The following is a 22,678-nucleotide window of genomic DNA, read 5'->3' as shown; positions in this document are numbered from 1 at the left end:
CCGGGGTAAACCAGGTATCAAACGTTTAACCTGGTACTCCTCCAGGGTAAACCAGGTATCAAACGTTTAACCTGGTACTCCTCCAGGATGAGACCAGGTATCAAACGTTTAACCTGGTACTCCTCCAGGGTAACCAGGTATCAAACGTTTAACCTGGTACTCCTCCAGGGTAAACCAGGTATCAAACATTTAACCTGGTACTCCTCCAGGGTAAACCAGGTATCAAACGTTTAACCTGGTACTCCTCCAGGGTAAACCAGGTATCAAACGTTTAACCTGGTACTCCTCTAGGATAAACCAGGTATCAAACGTTTAACCTGGTACTCCTCCAGGGGTAAACCAGGTATCAAACGTTTAACCTGGTACTCCTCCAGGGTAAACCAGGTATCAAACGTTTAACCGGGTACTCCTCCAGGGTAAACCAGGTATCAAACGTTTAACATGGTACTCCTCCGGGGTAAACCAGGTATCAATTATACGTTAACCTGGTACTCCTCCAGGGTAAACCAGGTATCAAACGTTTAACCTGGTACTCCTCCGGGGTAAACCAGGTATGAAACGTTTAACCTGGTACTCCTCAGGGTAAACCAGGTATCAAACGTTTAACCTGGTACTCCTCTAGGATGAGACCAGGTATCAAACATTTAACCTGGTACTCCTCCAGGATGAGACCAGCTAATTCATTAGGATACACCAGATCATTTGTATTGACCAAGATCAACCCACTGTATCTGTAATTGTAAAACTAGATACCAAGATACAACCATTAGACTAGCTGTTACGTATGTGTTAGGGTTAAACTTGGTGCTCACTTATCAAAATATTTGGTACTGTACTCTATAATGCTAAAAACAAGTAATTCTCTCCCAGAGAATAATGTAAGATACCCTATTTTTCTAAACATTTTCTTTATGCTGGAAAGTATGATTCATGTAATATTACGGTATGTACATTGTCACCTTCATTGGACGCGGATTTTTGACAGTGTACATACAGTACCAGTCTTCTAAACGTCACGTATTTATACATTCATTGATTGTGTAACTTAATCCTTACATAAAGCAAGGTACCCCTTAATGCAACACAGTCCCTACGCCACACTAAACCGCATACCATTAAAACTCAAAGATACACGAAAATATAAAAATAACTTTCACAATATGTCGTATTTCAGGAAGTTAGTGATATCAAGGTAACGTCTACACTTTTGACAGTAATACTCATATTATGATAATCGTCATCCAGCATTCTACGTATGACAATGTGATCATGTGTTTACACATTTCAAATCACGAGCATCAATCCTTAAACCGATTAAATAACGACAAAAATGTTAATAGAATACTGATAGATATGCGTTCACATGACCATGTATCTGAGTAGGTACGAGGAAGGCTTATATTGTCGTGTCCTTGATAGAGTGTTTGTAGCGTATTCTAACATATTAGTGGATAGTATAATTATAACCACAGAATCATGGACATGGTAATGGAGGATAATAACACATCCACGGAGGGCTGTGGAATGCCGAGTATGGCAGTAAGTAGTTCAGGTATGGCAAAGGAAAATAACCAATTGTTGTTTCTGATATAAACTCGTTTTTGTTTGGTCGGTTAACAGACCAGTGAATCAATTTTAGGCGTGATATAATGTAGTAGATGATGTCAACCTCATAGGATAGTTTACGTGAGGTTCATCACATGCTATCAAAGCTGGAGAATGTTCTGCCCAAATACACATATACAATAATACAGAAAGTCCTGTAGCATGTTAAACAAAACCCATCGGTTTTCACATCAAGTTGCGTTGGTCCTCAGGTGCAGATTCGAAAACAGAAACAGAAAATTATGATATTTATTTTGCTTGACGTCTTAAAGTTTCGTGTTTGTCTCGTTTCTTTTTTCCAGATGTATTTCCACACCGAACACTGTCAATACATATTGTTTGAAGCCTTCAAGACCACTACTAATGGAGGTAGAGAAGTCACTTACTCTTTGTCATAATACATCGCTGATACTACTTGTTATTGTTTTACTAGGTTTGACTCGTAACAAGCCTTGTTATAGAATGGCGGTTATCAATGTCTAGCGAGACATCAACACGAGAAATCAAACAATTTAGCACGAAGGCAATCTAGAAGAACGTGAAGTGGGTTTTTTTTAAATTATTTTTGCTTTAGTCATGAATATGATGACGAATTGTTGTAGTTGTGTCCTACGTTTTCCTTCATGTGGTTTTAAGGTCAAAGTTCTTTATCTATTTTGATATTGTCACAATTACACGTTTTTTGTTTTAAAATGGTTATTGTTTCTATTAGGACTGACTACTGGATGTGTTTGTGTGTTCATCTTTGCATTTCTATACGAGGGACTTAAGACTTTGCGAGACCATTGTCTATCGTGGCTACCCGTTAGACCAACCAAATCCTTAAATCCAGACATCAAACGACAACGTAAATGGACTTGGTGGTCAGTATCTGTTGTGATGAAAATAAGATGGTTCACATATCATTTCGTAAAAATTTAGACGGTTCCGATGTCAATTACAATGTGATCTATGATGAATATTGCACATTTTGGCGATAGTGTTACAGTGTGAGTACTCCTATTATTATATTCTAGTACAGTACTTAGAAAGTATATTCTACACAAGAAAAGAAACCGGTATTATTTTTAGACGCACAAGATATGACATCAGCATTTTTCGTTGCAATAAACATTAATGTATTAATAATGACTAGATAGCATTTTAGGGAGTATTCTCACCAAATAACAAGAAAAAGGGGTTGATATGAATGGAGCAGAGTAGCACTAATAAATCAAATTATGTAGGAGTAATAGTATCAGCATTTTACTATTCATTCAGTTTTGCTTTACTTTTATCAATGTGTCTGCAAGCAGAATGGGAGTCAATCATTTGCTATTAGGCTGAGACATGCCGAAAAATGTTTTTTTTTTTTTTATCTTGGATAAGATATTTGTTTAAAATGTTTTTAATTGTATATCTGAAGTTCGAATTTTCACGAAATGATGAGTTTCAACACATTTGCCATAGCACCATACGAGTTTTTAAGGAGATAATGTTTACGCATAATCTGTTTTCCTTGGTGTAGGGACCTGTTTACGTACGATCGTAAACTGTATTTTCATTACAGTGGGCACCTGGCTACGTACGATCGTAAACTGTATTTTCGTTAAAGTTGGGACCTGGTATAGGAGCGACCTATTTATAAATGAACTATATTTTACTATATTTTTCCATATATTTTAGTGTTAACGTTTTGGAGTATATCATTGAAATTCTTGAATTCAATTTGACAATTATGGTTTATAATAAAAGTTTAGGGTCCCATATAACACTTAATCCAAGAGTCATTCAGCTCAAACTTTTCCCAGTGTAGCTATTTTGAAAATGGGTGAATTTCGCAATAATTTTTTTCAAAAAATCTGAATGTTTTACCTGTTAACTGATATGACTTAAACGTTCGAAAAAACAATGGTAGGACTTACAAAAAATATATCAACATCACCTATTTATAGTTACCTATCAGACTACATATCTATTTTTTAACTTCATAATATACTGACAAATCAGTGGCTGCCAGACATTTTATCCCCGGATCAACTTTCTATACACAGGGGAAGTTTCAAAAATCTATTTTTTCAATTGGTTGGTTGTTCCTTATGCTAACAGCAGAGACCGTTGTATAAATGAACTATGTTTTTCTTACAATAGCGATCTGTTTATGCATGAGCTGTGTTTTCAGGACAATGAACTGTTTACATATGTGATGACTTTCTGTTACAGGAGGGATTTATTTACGTACGGACACATGCTACAAACTGTCCTCCACATGGTACAAATAATGTGGAGCTACAGCATGATGCTGGTCTTCATGACGTATAACACTTGGCTTTGTTTGGCGTTGATACTCGGAGCTACGTCAGGATACTTCGTGTTTGGATCGGCACCAAGGATTCAAAGAGACTCATTTGAACACTGCCATTAAATGAATTATGTTTTACAGTTATGTACTCCCACAAGAGTAATTGTAAGGTGACCATACCTTACTACTGACCTAGTATGGGAACATACCTTGCTACTGACCTAGTATGGGACCATACCTTGCTACTGACCTAGTATGGGACCATACCTTGCTACTGACCTAGTATGGGACCATACCTTACTACTGACCTAGTATAGGACCATACCTTGCTACTGACCTAGTATGTGACCATACCTTGCTAATGACCTAGTATAGGACCATACCTTACTACTGACCTAGTATGGGACCATACCTTACTACTGACCTAGTATGGGACCATACCTTACTACTGACCTAGTATGTGACCATACCTTACTACTGACCTAGTATGGGACCATACCTTGCTACTGACCTAGTATGTGACCATACCTTGCTACTGACCTAGTATGTGACCATACCTTGCTAATGACCTAGTATGTGACCATACCTTGCTACTGACCTAGTATGGGACCATACCTTACTACTGACCTAGTATGGGACCATACCTTACTACTGACCTAGTATGGGACCATACCTTGCTACTGACCTAGTATAGGACCATACCTTGCTACTGACCTAGTATGGGACCATACCTTGCTACTGACCTAGTATGGGACCATACCTTGCTACTGACCTAGTATGTGACCATACCTTGCTACTGACCTAGTATGGGACCATACCTTACTACTGACCTAGTATGGGACCATACCTTACTACTGACCTAGTATGGGACCATACCTTACTACTGACCTAGTATGGGACCATACTTACTACTGACCTAGTATGGGACCATACCTTGCTACTGACCTAGTATGTGACCATACCTTGCTACTGACCTAGTATGTGACCATACCTTGCTACTGACCTAGTATGGGACCATACCTTACTACTGACCTAGTATGTGACCATACCTCGCTACTGACCTAGTATGGGACCATACCTTGCTACTGACCTAGTATGTGACCATACCTTGCTACTGACCTAGTATTGGACCATACCTTGCTACTGACCTAGTATGGGACCATACCTTACTACTGACCTAGTATGGGACCATACCTTACTACTGACCTAGTATGGGACCATACCTTACTACTGACCTAGTATGTGACCATACCTCGCTACTGACCTAGTATGGGACCATACCTTGCTACTGACCTAGTATGTGACCATACCTTGCTACTGACCTAGTATGGGACCATACCTTACTACTGACCTAGTATGGGACCATACCTTGCTACTGACCTAGTATGGGACCATACCTTACTACTGACCTAGTATGGGACCATACCTTACTACTGACCTAGTATGGGACCATACCTTACTACTGACCTAGTATGGGACCATACCTTACTACTGACCTAGTATGGGACCATACCTTACTACTGACCTAGTATGGGACCATACCTTACTACTGACCTAGTATGGGACCAAACCTTACTACTGACCTAGTATGGGACCATACCTTACTACTGACCTAGTATGGGACCATACCTTGCTACTGACCTAGTATGTGACCATACCTTGCTAATGACCTAGTATGGGACCATACCTTACTACTGACCTAGTATGTGACAATACCTTGCTACTGACCTAGTATGTGACCATACCTTGCTACTGACCTAGTATGGGACAATACCTTGCTACTGACCTAGTATGTGACCATACCTTACTACTGACCTAGTATGTGACAATACCTTGCTACTGACCTAGTATGTGACCATACCTTGCTAATGACCTAGTATGTGACCATACCTTACTACTGACCTAGTATGTGACCATACCTTACTACTGACCTAGTATGTGACCATACCTTACTACTGACCTAGTATGTGACCATACCTTACTACTGACCTAGTATGGGACCATAGAGTACAAGTAAAATACATCCAGTTCAACTCCCTTTATGTATTTTACTTGCCCTCTTTGATTCCATAGTATGTCAGTAGCAAACCATATCACTAGTAACGAAGTTATCGCACCGAGGACCTTTTCATATCCCTTTTGGTACACCTTGGAAATATTGTTACATGTTCATAAGTCTTCCTAGCGTCCATATAGAAATGTGAAATGGCTTCATCTAATCAGGGGCCGCAGTGGCCGAGTGATTAAGGTGTCCCGTCACTTTATCACTAGCCCTCTACCTCTGGGTTCGAAACCTACGTGGTGCAGTTGCCAGGTACTGACTGTAGGCCGGTGGTTTTTCTCCGGGTACTCCGGCTTTCCTCCATCTCTAAAACCTGGCACGTCCTTAAATGACCCTGGCTGTTAATAGGACGTTAAACAAAACCAACCAAACCTTCATCTAATCTACTGAAGTCATCAAACTATGCATCCTGTCCCTTTTTGCTAAATGAATTTGTATATCAATCGTTAGAGTCTTCTTTACATGAATCTTCTTCCTTTTTTCGTCAGTACCTACTTGGGTCGTCTGCCGAAATCGTGCAATATTTGTCAACAGGTTGAGTCGCCGAGACGCTTTCCAGTAGTACCTGACGTAGGAGGGCAACTCTTTTCAACTGACGTAGGGGAAGCAATTCTTATAAAAGTTGAACAATTCAGGGCAATTCTGTACGGAAAAAAACACAGGAAAGTGTTCTTTCGGGGATATTTAGGAATGAGTATTAAAGACTTGATTTGTTTTAATTTCGAAGCGACTTACATGTACAAGGGCTTCTTCAGAATTTTCTGATCCTCTATATACTTAAATGAGTCACTACCTGACCCAATCAAATTCATTAATTCTGTCTGAGGTGCGATAAGTGTTATTGTAAGACTTATATCATTCCACAAATGCTATTGTATCAGTTAGGATATCAACCAAGTAACATTGTAAGATTTGTCGGTGTTTTTGTAAGATTGTCGATTTTTTTTCTTCTTTTTTTTAGATCTGTCACTGTTATCAGATTTTTGCCATTAACCAAGTGTTATTGTAAGATATAGAGGATATCTAACAGTGTCTTCAGTAATACCAAATATATTTCACGAGTGGGGCTAATATTTTGATATTTTTCACGAGTGCGCAACACGAGTGAAAAATATCAAAATATTAGCCACACGAGTGAAATATATTTGGTATTACTGAAGACACTGTTAGATATTCTGTTTATTACATTTGTTATCAACGAAAAACCTACCCCGTATGCTAACTAGGCCTACAGCGATAATTTGTAAGCAAAAAAAAAGTAGTTCCCCCTGTCCAGGTGCTGACATATATGTCGGGCTTTCTGATTGGTCAATTATTTTGGTATTTTCTAATCATTAATTTGATTGGTCAAATCAGCAAAAGTGATATTTTTCACTAGTGAAAAATATCACTTTTATAGAATGAATAATTTTTGATATTTCACTGGTAAAAATGTAATAAATTTCTGTCATTAACCAAGTGTTATTGTAAGATATTTTTGCCATTAACCAAGTGTTATTGTAATCTCAGCCTTGATAATCATTACAACATTATAAGATTTTGCAGTGAAAATATAAGTTTTTTTTCATTTTTGACCAATCAAATCGAACCTTGGTATTCACCTCATTGAAACTTTCCATTTTTTTCCAGTCGAAGCGAAGATAGATAAATTGGTTATTTCTGGAACATTCGGATTAGTTTTTGACAAAATATTCAATTGACGTTAGCTGTTCATGCACAGATTATCCGATAACAGCAGAAAACGCTTAGCTTGCCTTGAGCAGTCCTTTAGAAATAGCCCTGTCAGGTTGACGTGGAGTAAAGTCAAAAAGGGATGGCGGCATGAGTTATGTTACTGATTCCCGCACTTTTTGACACTATTAATTTTTCGATGTTTTTAATTTTGTTAATGCAATAAAAAGAAAATTGAATGGTTACCCGTTAAATATAACATATATTTCACTCGTATGACAGAATATTTCGATATTTTTCACTCGTGCTTCGCAATCGTGAGAATATCAATATTCTGTCATACTCGTGAAACATGTTATATTAAACGGAAAACCATTCAATATCCTCTATATATTAAAAGGACACGAATGTTATATTTCATACTTTATTGAGATAAACAGGATAATGTTTATTTCAACATTAGATAAACTCTATAAAGACGAATATAAATTCAATATCTCAAAATAACCATAAAATAATTCAAGCTGTGTTTATTGCCAAGTTTATCCTTCAAATTTATCATGTAATCAACTCCCCAATTTTCACACTGATATATCACAGATCAAACATGTAGTCAGCACAGAAAATACAATAAACAATTTTAAAACTCATTATATACAAATTAGTAAGCTTAAGTAATCAAACGACATTACAATAAATTTCGTTCGGCATGTTCATAGTATATGTGTATATCACAGTCGAGAAGATGCATAATTTAAAAATATCTAATACTATAATGCATTACAGCTTTACAAGTTTTTCCTCAAAACAATGTGTCTCTTATTGTTTATATATGATATATGTTGTCTCACAAACAAGCTAATTGTGGTATCGCTTATTATTGTGTATAGCATTGTGGACAAGAGTGAATATGCGAGGAATATATTTGATCAATCTTTCAGGAAGACGAGTTATTTTCCTAAATTGTCGCTGTTCTGTATTACACTGAAGACACATTCATTTTGCATTTATTTACAAATACGCAAGAAACTACGCTAACTATTCTCTCGGTAAAATTGATATTTCCATGTCGTTAATATTATCAAAGAAACCCGTATTTAATCTAAACTTGAAAAATGTTAGTAAACGACTTTTCAATCAATATATACATACATGTATATCACAATCATACACTGATATATAGCATTAATGATTCATCACATATATTATCGCAGCCACACATAATATCTTCACCTGTAAATAATATTACTTATAAATACGTGTAAGCATGGAACAAAGAAAATCGGAATTGTGTACCTATAATTACCATGTGTTCCCCAGTTTGTGAATTGACAGCTTCTTGAAAAACTATACAGAACGTGAGGAATCTACACCAACTTTCATAATCAACAACATCTAATCTGAAATAGCTGTCAATTATTCTAATCATATTCCACTTTTATTTCGGCTAAGAGATATTGTTATTTGATATGTTTTGAACACTAACATGAGGGTTTTATACCATTTGATAAACAATGTAGATCTATACTCCTACAGCACCAGTTTTAGACACATACCACAGACATATTTAGGACTTAAAATTCAGACTAAACATGCTCCCAAAACTAGCAATACTGCTTAACGACGAACGCCTTGAAGGGTTGCTTTTGACGGAAGGGCTTTTTTGGTATAATAACTCTACTTTACCCACGGGTTGTATCATATTCAAACTTATTTTATTTATACGCCATTCTCTACGCTTGGCATCAAGTGGTGTTAGTCCTTTCTGTGAGCTCCAACTTGAACCAGAACTTTTCCGTTTTTCTTTCTTATTTCGGCAACATCTCTTGCAACATTCTTTCAATTTCTTCCGATTCTTAATGCAACATACCATGACAATGATAAGTATGACGAGCACTACGACACCAACTATGATGACGATAATGTATGTCACGTAGTCAGGTAAGGACGATGTAGCAACTGAAAATATAATTTCATTTGATTTTAAAGGATTATGATTAATAGGAGTCTCTACCCATAAACGTTTTCCAGCATATTACTAAAACTAGTATACAATATTATCATATTGATATCAACAAATTAAATAATTTAGATACATAACTGTTTTATGATAAGCCATTACAAACGTCAAAGTATCTATGTCTCAATGAGATTCATGTAGCTGTGAAATGGTGGAAACTTTTCCTTTACATCAGAGAGCAAATCAGTGAGCAGTAATTAAACCAAAATAATCTATATTGTATTTCGATTAAGATATTATTGGAAAATGTCTGTACTTACCACAGGTTTCTGAGAGGAGAGAAAAAATGGAGATATTATAATCTAGTTACCACAGGTTTCTGAGAGGAGAGAAAAAATGGAGATATTATAATCTAGTTATGCTACATTTGTGTTATTAAGAAATCACTGATAAAAGTTGTTACAGTGTATATTAGTGAGTAATAGAAACAAGAAAGCAATGTCGTGGCATTTTTAACGACAACGTGTCAGATTAATTTTACACGTTTAACTCTATGTATTGCAAATTGTGAACAATGGCTTCACCACTTTTAAGACAGAGGGAATATTTTGCTATTACAAGTGTACATTAAATGATTAACACGTCACCTGTTCTAGAGGAATAGACGTGAGTGATCCCCGGGCTGGTTACAGACGTAGAGGTATGGCTAGAGTCAGAACAATAGTAAGGGACCTCTGTAGCATACGTCACATCACCATTCTGTGAAATTATCTGCAATATGAAATTGATTGTGAGTATAACTTATTGCATTCAATAGACTGTACGAAACTATACTTTATTTCAATCACAAGTCTGGAATATTATATGTATGTCTCGGAGTATAATTATGAAAACTTGGATTCGTTTATGAAGCTGAAAATGGCTTAATTGTATATTGCAATAGGAACGATAAAACCAATGTAATTATATGACCATAATATGGCGACACAGTGACCCGCATATTTGTAGATAAAAACATGCAGCCTCCGTACCTAGACACAAGTATATAATAACGTTATTACTCCACTTACATAACAGCTGAATCTGAACGTCGTCGAGCCATCTACTGTGACGTCATTGTTCCACACGGACAGGAAGGTGAAGCTGTCATTGACAATGGAATGTAGACAGGTCAAGGAGCCTCCACCTACAATACACAATCAGACCTTTCGATAGATAAGGGTGTGACGACTGACCTTAAATCGGTATGAGTTAGATGCCGTGAACATTTTTTTTAAAGAGAGAGAAAACAAACTACGAGAAATCTGTTTCAAAATGCCATTGTGTCATTAACAATTGATCTATAACATACAAGGCCTATCGGGACATTAGCGAACGCTCGATCAATTAAAATAAGATATTGTCATCTAATGTGACAGTTAGATTGATTTGAAGGGAATTCTATTTTCGTTTTGAAACTGAATTAAGGCATTCAATATTTATATATGCAAATATATAGTTGAAATTGATGAAGACATTGTGTTGGTGTTTTGCCACTTCACGGCTTGAAAACTTCAGGGATAATCAACTGTATTTACCTTGTTGACCGTTTTATGTTTACATACACGCAATATGTTGATTCTACTCACTTGAGAATATAAGGCCCGATGTACACGAAGCGTATGTGTGATTTAGAACTGTTTTGTCAGTGCATGCGTCAAATGCACTTCCGGTGCATGTCGTGCTTCCATCGGCATTAGCTACCGTAACATTGTCGTATCTCGCAAGGAATTGTTCTGGACACGTGGCTTGTGCATGTCCGGATTCGACAGACCCTATTTATGATAAAACAGTGTTGTTGTTTTTCGAGAAGCAGTTAAAACTAATCATATGTTATGATATATTAGGATGATAAAATTAAGATGAAAATTGTCATCTAAGGACCATTCTTGATGAATATTAATTTATTTTTCCATCAATGAACCCGAAGAAATCATAACGTTTTGAGATATCTACATTTAATACCGTCCACATAGACTAAATATATACCCTACCGTTTTTTATTAGCGTAATGAAGGATCCGTCATGGTAAGGCTCGGGCTCGTTACACGCATCAGCCATGGCTACTGTGAGTCCGTCCACACGGGCATATATATTGTCGTTGTTAGTGGCACTTAGCTCTACAAACCAAACATAAGCATCGTCATCACCAATACTAAATCTTCACAATTACCAATACAAAAACTGTGTAATGACCGAAGCAAAATCTTCGTAATAACCAAGACTTAAGATTAATTTGCTTGATATTAACGAATGCATCTTTTTCTTAGTATTTTACAAAAAATGAGAGAAAAACTATTTTTACATATCAATCACTCTTGTTACCCGGAAGGAAGCGTTTGAGGTACCCTGTCATGAGAGGAATCCGGAGTACCCGGAGAAAGCCCACGTGTTACATGTCCGAACGAGGAAAGACAAATGCGCTAACTGTGCCATCAGACCACATAGGTTTATATGATAATATTCACTTATCATTTAATTTATTGGGTGGATATATATCAATGATACGATATTTTGACTTGGTTTCTACTTAGGTGTTTATCAGCCGACATACTTGTGCCCATGTAGTAGTAGTACTTGTACTCGGACACTCTCCGAAGGTCTATACACAGGTAGCCACGGTAGTCGTTTCCAAATATAAACGCTGTTTGAGTGGCCCTGTAAGAAGGTGAGAAATAACACATTTAATCGATATATCATAAATACCATATACAATATACTATACATTACTATACAAAATATCATTTGTATACCATACAATGTACATAGTATACATAGGCGGATCCAAGCGGTGATATACAATTCGCACAGTAAACTGGCTGGCTAATATGATTTTTTTACAGATAACAAAAAATATGTAGAAAGCAGTATACAAACCAGTTATATCTTCAGGTAAATAAATAATTAAAAACAAGTGATAATTGTAATCGGGTACCAGAAGTCACCCAAACGCCCCTGCAGTCGTTTCATTGTGTTCGATATCCCTAAAAACCCCTATACACAAATTTTCATTGAAATCGAACAATATCTAAATTTTCACAAGTCAGGCCAGGAAATGGCGGTCGTTTTGTTAAAATGTGAAAGTGGGGTTACGTGAGTGACCAGTGTCCCATGATGTACCTACATACAAAATTTCATCAAAATCGAACAATATCTAATTTTTGACCAATCAGAAGCCGTGGAAGCCATCTTGGTTGACCGATCGGAAAAGAAAGGGACAATTGCACACCTCCAGGCCATGATGAACCCTTGTGTCAAGTTTCATGAAGTTTCGAAAAATGTGTCGGACATAATTACGGCGGAAGAAGAAGAAACGGAAAAATCACAATTAATTGGGAGATTTAAATATATAACAGGAAGGTTGAAATATTTACCAGGAAACATTGTATATTTTTTTTTACAAATTGTGTTCTTTTTATTAAAATCAACATTTGATTGACCTGTCTTACCTGAGGAAATATTTATAACCGCTCTGTTCTTCACACGTGAAATCAAGGGACGTGACCGAAGCCGACATGGCAATGGGATAGCTGGTCAGTGCGGTCGAGTTGAAGGTCAGCAACCCTTTGTGGGCACTATACCATTCACCGACTAACTCGGTGGGGAATGTGCACGCTCCCTCTGAAAGATTGTATAATATATTGATCATTCATACAAAAACGTGTATTTTATAATTTATAATTATCTATAAACATATTATTAAACAATATATTAATTGTATTTATACATTTCATTATATATAGACTTCAAAAAAAGAAGAAGAAAAACTTCCAACAAAATATTAATTGACTTATTGATGTATTACGGTATTCTAGAGTGTTAAAGTAATGGAATGATTCAGGGGTTGGCTTCTGATATAATAGCAAATACCACGACCACTTTTTTTAAAAATTCAGATCTAACTTTCTTAACAAATCCTGTGATATATCAACTCAAAGAAATTAAATACCTTCTGTATTTGAGGTGTTAAAGGGAACAAGATGTCAATTAAAGCCAGACATGACGTCGCTATTAATGCTACTCTGCTCTCGGTCATTAATGCTGTAAATCTGAATGGTGTTATTGTTATATCGAACGGTATAATAGTATGTCTTAGCGAGAATTTGATGTACAAATTTCCGACGAGAAAATTAATATCTTATCTGTATCAAATAGTTTTTCATAAAATGTAATAAAATCAATCCGCAATATCAATATCTTCTGATGTAAATTATTCTGTCAAATCACTTCGAGAATGTATTGAAGAGTTCGGATGGTGGAGCTAACCATTATCGCCAGTCAGTACTGTCATACCAATGCTACATCTCACCCGAAGAAGGTGAAGGCATTATACCATCAGAAGGATGCTACTAATATGACATAAAGATTGTTGCTTGTTATTATACCGCTGATATTTACCGAAACACAGTACGGCTACAAATTATTAAAATAGAGGTGGCAGTTATTTACAATTACATATCATTAAAACAATACTTTATGGAAAACGTAACATTCTTACTACTTTGCGAGAATCGATAGCAATTACTTTAAAGCTCGTTTGGATATCTTTGTAGGTTGCGACTGACATAGCTAGCTGTCGTGAGCAAAATTCGAACCAGGATTGGGATTGTCGCAGCCACAACGCGAAGTATTATCAAATGTAATATGGCGTCTTTGTCAAGAAACCTTCTGAACATGATTACCTAATAATGATATGAGGAAAGTCGACAACGTTCCATAATATGGCGTGGTAAACTCTGTGAATGATGATAGGGAAACACAATGCTGTCTGACATTAAGGTTTTCACAATATATAGAAAACATGTAATATCTCCCAGTGATGTCACAGGGATTCTGTTAAATAACTTTGAGAATGTATTGAAGATTTCGGGTAGTGAAGGTAACCATTATCGCCATTCATTATACAACCATACCAATGTTACATGTCACTAGAAGAAAGGGAGGGTAATAGTTTATAGTAGTTTACTTAAGCGTGAACAATGGAAGTCGTATTTCTTAATCTTGGAAATGAAATATGGAAACCAAGGTATTGTCGGTCACCTAAGTACACATCACTATTCACAAAGATTGTGTTATACATACGACAATGTACAAGTTCTGTAATTAAACGATCCGTCAGAGTGGTAATTCTAGAATGAAAAAGTGATTAAATCCCCATGTGATTTTATCGTTGATCATTATGAAAACACGCAGTGCAACTTCAAATTCATCAAGTACAAGAAGCAGCGATTTACAATTAGGAAGTATCATTTTCAAAATGGTTTCAAATATGTTGCATTTCGAATAGACAAATCATTCAAAAAAGATTTAATAGAATACGTTACATTGTTACTACTTTGTGAAAATTGATAACAATTATTTTATATCTCGTTCGAATATCATTGTAGGTTAATGCAAATATATCTTGCAGGGGGATTATTAATATTTTTAATTCATATGTAAAAAATATATCATCCGCCCCGCCGTAACATCTTTCACATCAAGCCATTTTCCTATTGGATTCGACGGCGTCACTGAGGAATTATCGATTGTTCTATTTATTAGCGACGTTTTTTTAATAAATAGAACCAGCGATAATTCCATAAAGTCAGTAGGACGAATTTGATGATATTAAGTAAAATGACATCTTACATGTGGATGTCCAAGAAGTAAAGTACGGGGTTTCTCAAAAGCCCATAGCATCACGTGATAGTAATCCGTACTTTGTTCTAAATACCAGAAGCTCGTTAAATATTAAATATATTTTGTTGTCAATACCTCACCACTGATATGCGATAAATGTCAAAATATATCCTGCAGTAATTCATAGTTGGTGACCCTAAATATTATACATAGATTGTTAGAAATAAAGTTAAGCATATTTGTTTATTTCTATATTCCATGTAATGTTTGAAAAAAATAACAAAACAAAATATCAAAAATAATCAATACAATTATTGTATATCTCGTTATAATATCTTTATAGATTAATGAAAATATATCTTTCGAGAAAATTATTAATATATTTGAATTATATATAAAAAAAAATAATCCGCCGTGCCGTAACAGCGACTGCCACAGCTCGCTGCCGTGACCAGGATTCGAACCTGGGTTGTCGCGGCCACAACGCGAAGTACTAACCACTATACGATCACGGCTGTATTGGCGGATATGCGTTATTAGTTCTAAATATGAGTTGTATCTATCGTCAACGAAACGCATTGCTGGCATCAAACCTGTTCATTTATTGATCTGTACCAATCCAAACCCTCACTTACCAAAGTAAATTTTAATAAAGATATAACATTTATTAACATGCATTTAATATCTATAAAAATATTTTATTTGTTGACCTTCGAATGCCGTGTCTTTATCAAATGACCTTCTAAACATGATTACCTAATACTGATAGAAGACAGTCGATAACGTTGTATAACATGGCTTGGTGTTCCAGTTATGAGGATGATAGCAAGACACAATGCCGTCTCAAATCAGGTTTTCACGATATATAGAGACAACAACGTAAAATCTATCCTTAATGTCAAAGTTTTTGATACAAAAAGTTAGATGCATTCAATATCTTCTGATGCAATCTGTTCTGTCAAATCACTTCGAGAATATATTCAAGAGTTCAGGTGCTAAAGTAACCATTATCGCCAGTCAGTTCAGTCGTATAAATACCACATCTCACCCGAAGAATGTGAAGGCATTATACCATCGGAAGAATGCTACTAGAAAGAAAAAATATGGTTGCTTGTTATTGTATCGCACTGTTTACTGACAGCAGTGGGACTACACATTAATCAAATAGAGGTGGCAGCTATTTACAAATAGGAAAAATCAGTTTCAAATGGGTTGAAAGTATGATGTCGTATTGTATAGACAAATCATTAAAACAAAATTTTATGGAAAACGTTACATTCTCACTACTTTGCGAGAATCGATAGCAATTACTTTAAAGCTCGTTTGGATATCTTTGTAGGTTTACGAAAATATATCAAGCAAGGAAATTCTTGATGATTTTTCAATTATTTATAAAAAATAAAAATCCAACGTGCCTGAACAGCGACTGACATAGCTAGCTGTCGTGAGCAAAATTCGAACCAGGATTGTCGCAGCCTCAACGCGAAGTATTATCAAATGTAATACAGCGTCTTTGTCAAGAAAACCTTCTGGTCATGATTACCTAATAATGATATGAGGAAAGTCGACCACGTTCCATAATATGGCGTGGTAAACTCCGTGAATGATGATAGGGAAACACAATGCTGTCTGACATTAAGGTTTTCACAATATATAGAAAACATGTAATATCTCCAAGTGATGTCACACAGATTCTGTCAAATGACTTCGAGAATGTATTGAAGATTCCAGGTAGTGAAGGTAACCATTATCGCCATTCATTATACAACCATACCAATGTTACATGTCACTAAAAGAAAGGGAGGGTAATAGTTTATAGTAGTTTACTTAAACGTGAACAATGGAAATCGTATTTCTTATTCTTGGAAATGAAATATGGAAACCAAGGCATTGTCGGTCACCTAAGTACACATCACTATTCACAAAGATTGTGTTATACATACGACAATGTACAAGTTCTGTTATTAAACGATCAGTCAGAGTTGTAATTCTAGAATGAAAAAGTTATTAAATCCCCATATGATTTTATCGTTGATGGGTAGAAAACACGCAGGTACAAGTAGCAGCGATTTACAATTAGGAAGTATCATTTTCAAAATGGTTTCAAATATGTTGCATTTCGAATAGACAAATCATTCAAAAAAGATTTAATAGAATACGTTACATTGTTACTACTTTGTGAAACTTTATAACAATTATTTTATATCTCGTTCGAATATCTTTGTAGGTTAATGCAAATATATCTTGCAGGGGGATTATTAATATTTTTAATTCATATGTAAAAAAAATATATCATCTGCCGTGCCGTAACAGCGACAGACACAGCTCGCTGCCGTGACCAGGATTCGAACCTGGGTTGTCGCGGCCACAACGCGAAGTACTAACCACTATAAGATTACGGCTGTATTGGCGGATTATGTACAGCTAGTACTAAAATATTTATTTATCGTTAACGAATTACATTTTTCAGTTCAAATATGAATTCATTAGTTTTGTCCATTCTAGAGCCCATTTTATCAAATGAAATGTTAGATCCAGATAAAGAAATTTGTAAAATACTATTGAATCTGAAAAAACAACATATTTTGATGACCTGTGGTTTCTACGTCAAGTGACCTTCTATATATAGACATTATACCTTAGATACTGATACGAAGACAGTCGATAACATTACATAATGTGACATCACAGAAGCTAGGACGTCCTGGGACTGATGATCAATAAAAAACAATACTGTCTGTCACTTAAGATTTGACGATATCTGACTCAAGTTGTAATATACTATTTAATAATATAGGTGTTATAGATTGAAAACATAAAAATGAATATATATTTACAACGTATTTACCACACTTCAAAAAATTGAGTTTCTCTTTTTATATTTTTGGTTTGAAGTTAATGAAGTTAATGAATTATTAATTTAATTATGGAATTTTACAGTAGATGGCTGATTTCAGTCAAGTCGACACCATCGAATCGGCGCCTCCCCCAAACGAAGATCGACAGTTTGACAGTCTGCCATACGAAAAAAAGTACTCCGACAGGGCAACAACATTTTTATGGCGCAGTGTTTGGATTTCAGTGACACTGAGGTTTCGCAAGCTGCCTTCCTTAATTTGGAGACGAACTAAACACTATAAACATACATTATACACTGCCTATCGTATTCCCTACGCTTGTGAATGCATCTATTTACTATGGCATGACATTTATCTTTTACATCAAGCCATTTTCCTATTGGATTCGACGGCGTCACTGAGGAATTATCGATTGTTCTATTTATTAGCGAAGTGTTTTAATAAATAGAACCACCGATAATTCCATATAGTCAAGCATAAGTTAAGCATATTTGTATATTTCTATATTCCATGTAATGTTTGAAAAATAATAACAAAACAAAATATCAAAAATAATCAATACAATTATTGTATATCTCGTTATAATATCTTTGTAGATTAATGAAAATATATCTTTCGAGAAAATTATTAATTTGTTTGAATTCATATATAAAAATAATGCACCGTGCCGTATAAGCGACTGACACAGCTCGCTGCCGTGACCAGGATTCGAACCTGGGTTGTCGCGGCCACAACGCGAAGTACTAACCACTATACGATCACGGCTGTATTGGCGGATATGCGTTATTAGTTCTAAATATGAGTTGTATCTATCGTCAACGAAACGCATTGCTGGCCTCAAACCTGTCCATTTATTAATCTGTACCAATCCAAACCCTCACTTACCAAAGTAAATTTTAATAAAGATATAACATTTATTAACATGCATTTAATATCTATAGAAATATTTTGTTTGTTGACATTCGAATGCCGTGTCTTTATCAAATGACCTTCTAAACATGATTACCTAATACTGATAGAAGACAGTCGATAACGTTGTATAACATGGCTTGGTGTACCAGTTATGAGGATGATAGCAAGACACAATGCCGTCTCAAATCAGGTTTTCACGATATATAGAGACAACAACGTAAAATCTACCCTTAATGTCAAAGTTTTTGATACAAAAAGTCAGATGCATTCAATATCTTCTGATGCAATCTGTTCTGTCAAATCACTTCGATAATGTATTGAAGAGTTCAGGTGCTAAAGTAACCATTATCGCCAGTCAGTTCAGTCGTATAAATACCACATCTCACCCGAAGAATGTGAAGGCATTATACCATCGGAAGAATGCTACTAGAAAGAAAATATATGGTTGCTTGTTATTGTATCGCACTGTTTACTGACAACAGTGGGACTACACATTATTCAAATAGAGGTGGCAGCTATTTACAAATAGGAAAAATCAGTTTCAAATGGGTTGAAAGTATGATGTCATATTGAATAGACAAATCATTAAAACAAAATTTTATGGAAAACGTTACATTCTCACTACTTTGCGAGAATCGATTACAACTACTTTAAACCTCGTTGGATATCTTTGTAGGTTTACGAAAATATATCAAGCAAGGAAATTCTTGATGATTTTTCAATTATTTATAAAAAAAAAAAAAAAAAATTCAACGTGCCTGAACAGCGACTGACATAGCTAGCTGTCGTGAGCAAAATTCGAACCAGGATTGTCGCAGCCTCAACGCGAAGTATTATCAAATGTAATACAGCGTCTTTGTCAAGAAACCTTCTGGTCATGATTACCTAATACTGATATGAGGAAAGTCGACCACGTTCAATAATATGGTGTGGTAAACTCCGTGAATGATGATAGGGAAACACAATGCTGTCTGACATTAAGGTTTTCACAATATATAGAAAACATGTAACATCTCCCAGTGATGTCACAGGGATTCTGTTAAATAACTCTGAGAATGTATTGAAGATTTCGGGTAGTGAACGTAACCATTATCGCCATTCATTATACAACCATACCAATGTTACATGTCAATAAAAGAAAGGGAAGGCGATTATACAAAAATAGGAATACTGGCAGAGTTTATAATTGTTTATATAAACGTGAACAGTGGAATCATATTTCTAATTAAATCTTGGAAATGAAATATGGAAACCAAGGCATTGTCGGTCACCTAAGTACACATCACTATTCACAAAGATTGTGTTATACATACGACAATGTACAAGTTCTGTAATTAAACGATCAGTCAGAGTGGTAATTCTAGAATGAAAAAGTGATTAAATCCCCATATGATTTTATCGTTGATGGGTACGAAAACACGCAGTGCAACTTCAAATTCATCAAGTACAAGAAGCAGCGATTTACAATTAGGAAGTATCATTTTCAAAATGGTTTCAAATATGTTGCATTTCGAAAAGACAAATCATTCAAAAAAGATTTAATAGAATACGTTACATTGTTACTACTTTGTGAAAATTGTTAACAATTATTTTATATCTCGTTAGAATATCTTTGTAGGTTAATGAAAATATATCTTGCAGGGGGATTATTAATATTTTTAATTCATATGTAAAAAAATATATCATCCGCCGTGCCGTAACAGCGACAGACACAGCTCGCTGCCGTGACCAGGATTCGAACCTGGGTTGTCGCAGCCACAACACGAAGTACTAACCACTATACGATCACGGCTGTATTTGCGGATATGTACAGCTAGTACTAAACTAAGAGTGTATTTATCGCTAACGAATTACATTGTTCAGTTCAAATATGAATTCATTAGTTTTGTCCAATCTAGAGCCCATTTTATCAAACGCAATGTTAGATCCAGATAAAGAAATTTGTAAAATACTTATTGAATCTGAAAAAAACAACATATTTTGATGACCTGTGGGTTTCTACGTCAAGTGACTTCTATATATAGACATTATACCTTAGATACTGATACGAAGACAGTCGATAACATTATATAATGTGACGTCATAGAAGCTAGGACGTCCTGGGACTGATGATCAATAAAAAACAATACTGTCTGTCACTTAAGATTTGACGATATCTGACTCAAGTTGTAATATACTATTTAATAATATAGGTGTTATAGATTGAAAACATAAAAATGAATACATGTACATATTTACAACGTATTTACCACCCTTCAAAAATTGAGATTCTTTTTTTATATTTTTGGTTTGAAGTTAATTAATTATTAATTTAATTATGGAATTTTACAGTAGATGGCTGATTTCAGTCAAGTCGACACCATCGAATCGGCGCCTCCGCCAAAACGAAGATCGACAGTTTGACAGTCTACCATGCGAAAAAAAGTACTCCGACAGGGCAACAACATTTTTATGGCGCAGTGTTTGGATTTCAGTGACACTGAGGTTTCGCAAGCTGCCTTCCTTAATTTGGAGACGAACTAAACACTATAAACATACATTATACACTGCCTATCGTATTCCCTACGCTTGTGAATACATCTATTTACTATGGCATGACATTTATCTTTCACATCAAGCCATTTTCCTATTGGATTCGACGGCGTCACTGAGGAATTATCGATTGTTCTATTTATTAGCGAAGTTTTTTAATAAATAGAACCACCGATAATTCCATATAGTCAGTAGGACGAATTTGATGATAATAAGCACGTATTACATCTTACATGTGGATGTCCAAGAAGTAAAGTACGGGGTTTCTCAAAAGCCCATAGCATCATGTGATAGTAATCCGTACTTTGTTCTAAATACCAGAAATTCGTTAAATATTAAATATATTTTGTTGTCAATACCTCACCACTGATATGCGATAACTGTCAAAATATATCCTGCAGTAATTAATTGTTGTTGGCCTTAAATATTATACATAGTTTGTTAGAAATAAAGTTAAGCATATTTGTATATTTCTATATTCCATGTAATGTTTGAAAATAATAACAAAACAAAATATCAAAAATAATCAATACAATTATTGTATATCTCGTTATAATATCTTTGTAGATTAATGAAAATATATCTTTCGAGAAAATTATTAATTTGTTTGAATTCATATATAAAAATAATCCACCGTGCCGTAACAGCGACTGACACAGCTCGCTGCCGTGACCAGGATTCGAACCTGGGTTGTCGCGGCCACAACGCGAAGTACTAACCACTATACGATCACGGCTGTATTGGCGGATATGCGTTATTAGTTCTAAATATGAGTTGTATCTATCGTCAACGAAACGCATTGCTGGCCTCAAACCTGTCCATTTATTAATCTGTACCAATCCAAACCCTCACTTACCAAAGTAAATTTTAATAAAGATATAACATTTATTAACATGCATTTAATATCTATAGAAATATTTTGTTTGTTGACATTCGAATGCCGTGTCTTTATCAAATGACCTTCTAAACATGATTACCTAATACTGATAGAAGACAGTCGATAACGTTGTATAACATGGCTTGGTGTACCAGTTATGATGATGAATGCTGTCTCAAATCAGGTTTTCACGATATATAGAGACAAAAAAACGTAAAATCTACCCTTAATGTCAAAGCTTTTGATACGTAAAGTCAGA

General features: G+C 35.4%; 2 protein-coding genes and 4 non-coding genes across 6 annotated transcripts in view; 1 reads left to right on the top strand and 5 right to left on the bottom strand.

Moving 5' to 3' along the window:
• Positions 1-1,401: 1,401 nt before the first annotated feature.
• LOC117329020 (high affinity copper uptake protein 1-like) lies at positions 1,402-4,785 on the top strand. Its single transcript, XM_033886700.1, has 4 exons — positions 1,402-1,539; positions 1,908-1,974; positions 2,318-2,468; positions 3,808-4,785. The coding sequence occupies exons 1-4, from the start codon at positions 1,477-1,479 to the stop codon at positions 4,007-4,009; spliced, it is 483 nt and encodes a 160-aa protein (XP_033742591.1). The 5' UTR covers positions 1,402-1,476; the 3' UTR covers positions 4,010-4,785.
• A 3,161-nt stretch (positions 4,786-7,946) lies between these two features.
• Positions 7,947-22,678, bottom strand: part of LOC117329019 — a 38,183-nt gene continuing 23,451 nt past the window's right edge. Inside the window, exons 2-9 of the mRNA XM_033886698.1 lie at positions 13,068-13,239; positions 12,173-12,276; positions 11,613-11,738; positions 11,208-11,393; positions 10,650-10,765; positions 10,227-10,350; positions 9,950-9,958; positions 7,947-9,578 (exon numbers count right to left, since the gene is read on the bottom strand). Coding sequence (XP_033742589.1) covers positions 9,187-9,578; positions 9,950-9,958; positions 10,227-10,350; positions 10,650-10,765; positions 11,208-11,393; positions 11,613-11,738; positions 12,173-12,276; positions 13,068-13,239 — 1,229 coding nt within the window. The 3' untranslated portion in view covers positions 7,947-9,186. The remainder of the gene's footprint in view (positions 9,579-9,949; positions 9,959-10,226; positions 10,351-10,649; positions 10,766-11,207; positions 11,394-11,612; positions 11,739-12,172; positions 12,277-13,067; positions 13,240-22,678) is intronic.
• On the bottom strand, positions 15,684-15,755 carry Trnah-gug. The gene has a single exon. It is a non-coding gene; the product is annotated as a tRNA-His (tRNA).
• Positions 18,792-18,863, bottom strand: Trnah-gug. Its single transcript has one exon. It is a non-coding gene; the product is annotated as a tRNA-His (tRNA).
• On the bottom strand, positions 20,731-20,802 carry Trnah-gug. The gene has a single exon. It is a non-coding gene; the product is annotated as a tRNA-His (tRNA).
• Positions 22,207-22,278, bottom strand: Trnah-gug. The gene has a single exon. It is a non-coding gene; the product is annotated as a tRNA-His (tRNA).

This window comes from Pecten maximus, chromosome 6, assembly GCF_902652985.1.
Source record: "Pecten maximus chromosome 6, xPecMax1.1, whole genome shotgun sequence".
Classification (NCBI taxonomy): domain Eukaryota; kingdom Metazoa; phylum Mollusca; class Bivalvia; order Pectinida; family Pectinidae; genus Pecten; species Pecten maximus.
This window is presented reverse-complemented; position numbering and strand designations above follow the sequence as displayed.